The following is an 8,224-nucleotide window of genomic DNA, read 5'->3' on the forward strand; positions in this document are numbered from 1 at the left end:
TTGATTATAATTGGGACTCTGTCAGCCCCAGTTAGGATTGTGGTCTGGCAGAGCTCGATCTCTGTAACTCACACTGCTGGTGGACGTTGCCTAATGAATATGCAATGTAAAGGATATGAGGGTTTTTAGATATCTGACTACAAAAAAAAAAAAAATTCAGGCAAAACACAGAAACTTAAACTTAGTTTTCTGATTTTGGAAAAACTTTTTCAAATCGCATTTAAATGGATTTTGAAATGTTTTCCAAATATTTTTTTCAGTTTGAAATGTTGTATAGCCATGCAGGAGATAGTTGTTGTAGTTCTCATTGTAAACCTTTTAGAGGAACAACTACTGCTAAAAAAAAACGTACCCCACATACTACACAGTATTGAAGTTTTTCACTTTCTGATTGATCCATTATAAATTATTTACACATGTAAACATTTTTTTAAAACAAAAGTACCTGTAAAGTTTTTATAGGCTTATGGAATAAAATGAAAGCTTTAAAATGTACTTAAATCTGCTAATTATATAATGTGGCTGGGTGGCATTGATTGTACAGCGGATATATAAAATAAAATAATTGGTGTGTTCTCCGTTGCAAGCAATAAAAGATCATCCACTTTACAAACAAATAAAGTACCGCTATTTTTTTTAACAATACTTTGTTGTTTAATTTTGGGACATCTGTTGAACTAAACCCACTTTGTAATATGGTTGTACCGTATCCTAAGCATAAAGTAATGTACTCTTTGTTATTTTAATGCATAGTAATAAAATAAAAACCTGCAACACATCATGTAAAACTAAAAAAATGCACATTTTTATTTTTTTCATAAAATAGCTAAACTTATTTTACAAATATATACAAACATTTCATTGTGCCCAGAAAAAAAAGCACACAAAAATGGCTGTACAAAGTTTTGCAATACATAGTGCTTGTTGGTTTATTTATGGCTAGAATTTGCTTCACAATAGGCAGTCTATACACTCTCTGGCCCTTTTCATCTGATCCATTATTTCTTCACATAAGGCCAAACATGTATGACACTGGCTTAATTTCCATTAAAAAGCCACAAAACGCAACACTGAAGGGCTTCAGTCTTCCTGTCCATTCAGTGCCTTTGTTGAAAGGGTCCTGCATTGTGTTTAATCTGTTTCTACAGTACTTGTGTCTTCTGTGTCTCTAAGGAAAACATCTATTGCATGTTATTCAAGCAACTCATCCTCGCATCCAAACTGTTTTTTGGAGAACTAAACACTTTTTTAAATTTTACTCCTGAAACAAGTTTGTCATCAGCCCACTGGAGGAACAGATACACAAATAAAATCACCAGCCACCAAAATAACAAAAGTAGTGTGTTTTTTTTTTCTGTTAAACTGTATATTAATGCATTGCTTCCTTTCAATTAAGTTGCATAAACAAACAACAAAATATTAACATTAAATGCTTTTGTTTTTAAAGTTCAGTCTGTAACAAATGCACAAAAATAAGGTATCTGTTCTGCATAGGAACAGAGTTCATACACATGTAGCTGGCTGCACTGCTGGTTCATACTTTGCATTGTGCACTTTTAGTGGAGGATGAGGTTTTATATAAGGTCTGCTGCTTGTGAATACACTGGCAGGCTTTCTTCTTGTCCTCTTCTTTAACTTCCTGCTGAACACATTCTGCCAGGATTGCAGGGTTTTGGAGGTCCAGATCCACATGCCACTTGTGATCCCTACCACTAAAAGCATGAAGATCTTCACCATAAAGATCTCTACAGCCGGGATGGAGTTTTTCATAAGGCACTCGTCTGATTTTTTGCTATGGTTGTTGCTGCTGCTGTCCACCATGCATTTCTCTTTAGTGGCCAAGACTTTCCAGTAATCCATGTTGAGCCGCTCGTAAAAATAGCAAGCTATGACGCATGTGGCAGGGACGGTGTACAGCACAGAGAACACTCCAATCCTCACCATCAGTTTCTCCAGCTTGTCCGTGTTCTCCCCCTCTGTCTTCATGATCTTCCGGATGTGGAAGAGGGCGACAAAGCCAGAAAGGAGGAAAGAGGTCCCAATGATGAGGTAGCAGGACAGAGGAATGAGGACGAACCCTGTTAAGGCTTTGACATCCATGCTCCCAACATAACAGACCCCGGTCAGCTCATCTCCAGCTACTTTCCTCATAACCAAAATCATAATGGTCTTCACTGCGGGAATAGCCCAGGCTGCCAGGTGGAAATAGCTGCTGTTGGCTTCTATGGCTTCATGGCCCCACTTCTTGCCGGCCGCTAGGAACCAAGTCAGGGTGAGGATCACCCACCACAGGGAGCTTGCCATGCCAAAGTAGTAAAGGATGAGGAAGACTATGGTGCACCCTGTGCTTTCCAAACCCTCTTGTATGACATACTGCTCCCCGCTGTCTCTGTCACAGGCTATGTTGTCTGCCCCCGCGAAGAGCCGGATGAGGTACCCCACGGAATAGACGCAGTAACACATAGAGAGGAAGATGATGGGCCTCTCTGGGTATTTGAAGCGCTGTGGGTCAATCAGGAAGGTCAGGACAGTGAAGGCACTTGAGAAGAAGCACAGTGTGGACCAGATGGCTATCCAGATGAGAGAAAACTGCTTGTCATCCTGGCTCCAATAGATGTCCACTTTGGGGTAGCACTTGGGGGCGCAGGACTCGCTTTTCTGCACATAGTGGAACTTTTTGGGGTTGCCACAAGTTTCCTTTTTGCTTGTTTCCTTGAGGTGGAAATCCTGTCCACTGCCTGGCCTATGGGGTTTAAACTCTGGTGGCTTTGTGCTGGAGCCCTTTGGGGGTTCATCAGATCCATTGTTGGGAGCTTCCATGCAAAGGTAGTTGGGGTCATTCTTGTTGGGTAGCTTGCTGCAGTCCAGCGACTCAGGCCACTTGAAGCTGAATTGCTCCATGATGGGTGAGCACTTGGACCTTGCTTGCTCACACATCACCCTGCAGGCTGGTATGGGGGTAGACACCTGTTCTGTACACATTGGCGCATACAGGGAGCATAGGAAAAATTTTAGATGGTTGTGGCAACCGTATTCAACTAGTGGAGCAAACTCGTGTAACTTGATGGCTGCTTCTTTCTGGTCCTCATGGCCCATCAGATTGGGCATCCTGGTCATGTTGTAACCAATATCTTTGCACATCGGGATCTCTATATGCTGGCATCTTCCTTCCCCTGGGCGGTCAGGATCAATCGAGCTTATGGCAGAACAATCCATAAACACATGTGCAATGAGCACATAGAACAGACTCAGTTTCACTAATGGAGGCATTCTGAACAATAGCACTCGGATATAGCGTTCAAGTATGATAACCAAATTGCACGCACTTCGTAGCGATGCGCTTTTTATTTATTAAATACTGTGCTGTATTATTAGGCTGCAGGTGTCTGTAGAGTTTTGCAAAGTGCTATTCGCACAACATTTCTTATCTTAATTAAACTGCGTCCTTTTTATATTAAAAATTACTGTACTGTCGCCTGTCACATCCAAGTCACGTGGTTTTTTTTGCTGTTGAACATATTTCCTCGAAAGTTGTTGAAATGAGCATTAAGTGACTGCTCTCTTGAGTAAGTTTTCTGCAAGTTTCGTATATTGTGTAGTACTTTAATGGTCGATGCCGCTACATTTACTTCCGTGAATATAAATACAAAACAAAACAAAACAAAACAAAAAACAGCTTACGGTACAAAATGACTTGCGCATCCAAAGCAAGAGTAAACTCTCAGTCTAGTCCACTTTCTTTGAACACCGAGGTGTTTAAAATCCTTTAAAGCGCGACATCGTGCTGTGTATACCGTCAGATCAAAAGCCGATGATAACTCCTCGCTTTCCACTTGTAATGTTATTAGGCAAGCAGCCCTGCCATCCAGCTATTGCAGCAGCATCCGTGGAAAAGGGTTGTCTTCAAAACGCCAGCTTCTCGAACGACCCTTTGTTAAAATGTAAATTAATTATTATTTTAGTCCTTCGCTGGTTTTTATTTCCCCCAAACGTATCTACTTACTACGTTCGCAATTCGTTCATTAAAACTTCGACTTTAATAACGTCTTTAAACTCATACAGCCTCTCTAGCACTGATGCAGACCGTGCTCCTTGCTAGTTGTTACTTGCTTGCAGTTTTGCTTCTGTTCTGTCCCCCGTCCTGGGCTAACCTGCCAAGCAAGAGATCCGCCTTCAAAGACACCTCCTTTGCATAAGAAAGGTGAAACTGACACGGTGATTACTTTCAAATCGGGCGGAACAGCCTCCAGACCTCCTTAAAAATCCCACAGCAGTTTTTCTTTTCTTTTCTTTCTTTTTTTTAAAATCGCGATCACTGCAAATAACACACCAAACATTTGTTCTTTTTTTCCCAGACTTCTGACAAGTGAATGATCTCGAGGCGTTACATTCTAACACTTCCAGTACAGGTATGAATTAACCAAACGTTACCAAACGAAAACCAAACCAAATGGGTCTTGTTTTTGAAATATTTTTATAATGAGCGGTGGAGCGGTGGTGCTGTGGTAACTTCAGTTAGAAAGTTATATATTGGTGCTTTATATTTAAATGTGTATTGCAAAGAAGCACAGTACAATACTATAAATATACTTCTAGTTCTGTTTGAAACACTGTAGTGCTTTGTTTGAAGTATTTCATTCCTCCTTAACTGGTCCGAAAGATTAGAGAATGGGCGGGTCAAGTTTAAAACTAACAATCTCTCATCAAAAGAGCATTTGGGAGTTTGCCAGCTTGGTTTAAGCTGTATGGATGTCCTTTTCTGTTAAATAAAAACAGGAACATTAGAATCTCATCCTGGCCTTTGATTTTCTTTACACGGTCTCTTACTGCGTCCACTGATATGACTTCAAGAGAACTTTATTTTTAACAGGAAGATTAATTAGACTTTATTCCTTATATGCACATGCTAAAAGTGTCCACATATAAAAAACTCTATAATATTATCAAAATCATATCATACTGTGTAATGCATGCCTTTGTAATCACTGGAGCCTTTTTCGGTGGTGTTATAGACTAGATAATGATGCAGGTATCTGTAAGTGATGTGTGCATTTATAGGGTAATACACATTTCTATCAAACTACATCATTGACATTAAATCTCGCCTCCCTTTATTTCATCCTTCCCTGAAGAACTTTATAGTTATGTGCTGCTAGTAATGAATCACAAACTGTAGTTATGATTTATTAAAATATGAATCCAAATATCACATTACTATTCAAAGCTGCAATTTGTTCAGCCAGTCATTTCTGCACAATTAAATATCATTGTCACTCTGTTTCCGGTATCTTATAGTTGATGGGTCCTATTTTGAAATATGGGGGACCTGTTCTACACCCTAAGCACAGATTTAATGCAATAAATTATAATGCATCATGTTATTTTGTTATATTTAAATTATCTGCATGGATAGGGTAGTTTTCAGCTGGCCTAGTACAATTATTCATTCAATAGATCAAAATGAATGTCCTTTAACTTTTAATAAATTAATGTACTTATAAGTATATTCTTGTAATATCTTACATTTAAATAATTGGTAACACTCTAATTGAGTCCCCCTTCTGGACATACCTGCCCCCAGGGTACCCCTTATAAAAGTTCTGATAGGATGATTGCAGTTCAGGTTAACCAGCATAGGCATCAGTTCACATTGCTACGTTTTACACCAGAGATACATATTCTGAGCCTTATTTTCAAAGATGCATATAAGAAAAAAAACAAGAAACAACTTAGCTGTGAACTTGCTTCTAAACAGGATTTGATCACTAATTTGATCAGTAATTTTCCACTGTGATGTGAATAATATACTTAATGAATCCCATATGGTTTTATGTGCAGAGCTGCTGTGTAAAGTTTCAAGCACTGTATTTTATATTTCATTTATTTACAAGGAGTAGAAATATGCATAGAGGTAAGGGTTTATATAATAAAATCTGTGCACCACTGAAATCAGGGACAGTGGGCTACCCTCCCTTATAAATGTCCGATACAATGCAGGCACAGGAGCCATTTAAGATGGCAAGCTTCCGTATTACTTAACAAGAGATCCATCTGCATCATACTTCAACATAGTGGAAATCCCCATGCAAATGCATTTCTCATTTGGGAAAAAAAAATTCAAATGGTTCTATAAATCCTAGTATTTAAAAACCGATTGCCACTAAAGAGCAAGTGATGTTTTTCAGTCCCATTGCATCCAAACAGCTCAGGGAATTCATGGTCATTTTTAATCCTGTAGCTACATTAATAAATATTAATTTATTTTGACATCTAAGCATTGAATAACTTACTCCAGTTATGGATCTAATGAGTTGCCACCCCTTTGCTTCTCATTGGAAAGCAGAATGTTTGTATTGTAAATTAAGTGTTCAGTGGCTGTACACTATAAGCAGATACTGGAATTAATGATAGGGATGGATGATACATTTATTTCATTTTTGTTTTGAGGGTTAAAGTCACAATTGTTTTTATTGTTTACTAATCAGATAGCTTTCGAGAATCATTTGGTGGTGTTTTCTAAAGTCAGTGTCTGGATTTAATAAGTGGACACATTTAATATTGTTACACAATCAAAATAAATCCAGAAGCTGCATAATACCTTTGCTCCTGTTTGCAGTCTCGTAGTTTTGTTTTTATTTCTCTTCCCCTTTTTGTGATTGTTTGGCTGGTCATGACGATTTCTCTTTGAAATAAAATGAAGAGAAAAAAAACAGACCTAGCTGCTGTTCAATCTTTACCATCGGTGGACTCGGCCTCTACTGCTCTCTCCTTCATCTAATTTGTTTGCTTCCCTCCCCAACTACGTCTACTTTATCTCATCTTCCCAACCACAACACGACTACAAAGACGAAAAACGCTGCTCCATTTCTGAGAAATCAGCAACTGTGAGATAATTCTGTAACTAATAAAGTGAAAGGAACTCTTTGATGACTCAAGCTGAAAAGATATTTTATTTTTTGTGTGTGGGATTTGAGATGTGTGATTCTATGGAGCTAGCTCGCTCCCCTGCTGCTAGGCTCTGGCTGGAAGTTGGCCCCCCTCTGGCTAATGTTATGGAGAATTGGAGGAATGTTATGGCTGTCTTTTTCCCTCAGCCCCCTTTTTTCTTTTGTTCCTCTTTGAAGAATGACTTTGGACATTTTATTTACATATTTAACCATGGATGAAAGAAAAGAAGGGTGAACAAGAAAGCTCCTAGGGCCCTTGTGGGAATATTGATAAGTTTAAATTAATGGACATCTTATTAGCTATTTTCTGAAAGATTTTGAGCTTGTGTTTTTCTGTTTGTGAAAGTTTTTTTTATAGAATGAGTGACTAAAAACAATAAGGTTACCTCTTTTTATTTTTTTTAAATAGAGATGCTGCTCATGTTATCTTTTCAGTTATAGATCTTGGCCCTTAAACAAAGCGTTGCGTATTATTCCAGCGTTGCAAACTTTTTAATATTTAATATTCCAATAGATTTTTCTTGATTTTACATTTTTTATTTTCACTGAAGATTGATTCTCATTTATCTTATAATAATACTGCACAAATTGAAATGACCCATTTTTATAATTACACTCTGCAGCCAGCTAATGAACATCTAAAGTTCATTGTAGTGTGGGATTGCTGAAGACCAGCTGAACCTATGGGGTGTGACCAAGGCATAAAGCTTCTTATAACAGCTGGCTCAGAGTCTATGTGAACACATACACATACACACACACACACACACAACCTACAAAAACAATCCAAACAAATAAAAAATAAAAAAATTACTGAATTACTTTCCCATTTCTTTTTTATATTTTGATGGCAATTGTCAAAACAATATTTCCTTTTGTCTATGTGAGGGGTTACATGTAATTTACATGTTTTTTTCCCAACAATATGATAATATTTCAGTTAAAAATGTTTTTTTTAAGAGAAACATTAAGTAAAGGTACAAGTGTTACAATTAAATGCATATGAATGAAACAATCAATTATTTAACAACTCCATAAGATGAAAGACTTCAAAATTCACAGCACAAATGATTTTATTAATTCAATATAAATAACTTATTAATGAAAATGAATTTGTCCTGCTTTTAGTTCCTGTGTTCTTATGAAAATGCCTGGCGTGACATAATCCAGTTAAAAGGATATTTCATAAAATATTAACTAAAATCAGCGGTCATCGTAAACACAGAAAGTGGCTATAAAAAGTGTAGTTTAAATGGGTGGTTCAGGGAAATGTGTTT

The 8,224-nt window shown here is 37.6% G+C and overlaps 1 protein-coding gene across 1 annotated transcript; it reads right to left on the minus strand.

Moving 5' to 3' along the window:
• Positions 1–783: 783 nt before the first annotated feature.
• LOC117427738 (frizzled-10-B-like) lies at positions 784–4,573 on the minus strand. Its single transcript, XM_034045985.3, has one exon. It carries the CDS (start codon positions 3,268–3,270, stop codon positions 1,504–1,506), a length of 1,767 nt encoding a protein of 588 aa, XP_033901876.1. The 5' UTR covers positions 3,271–4,573; the 3' UTR covers positions 784–1,503.
• Positions 4,574–8,224: the final 3,651 nt, after the last annotated feature.

This window comes from Acipenser ruthenus, chromosome 21 (genome assembly GCF_902713425.1).
Source record: "Acipenser ruthenus chromosome 21, fAciRut3.2 maternal haplotype, whole genome shotgun sequence".
NCBI lineage: Eukaryota > Metazoa > Chordata > Actinopteri > Acipenseriformes > Acipenseridae > Acipenser > Acipenser ruthenus.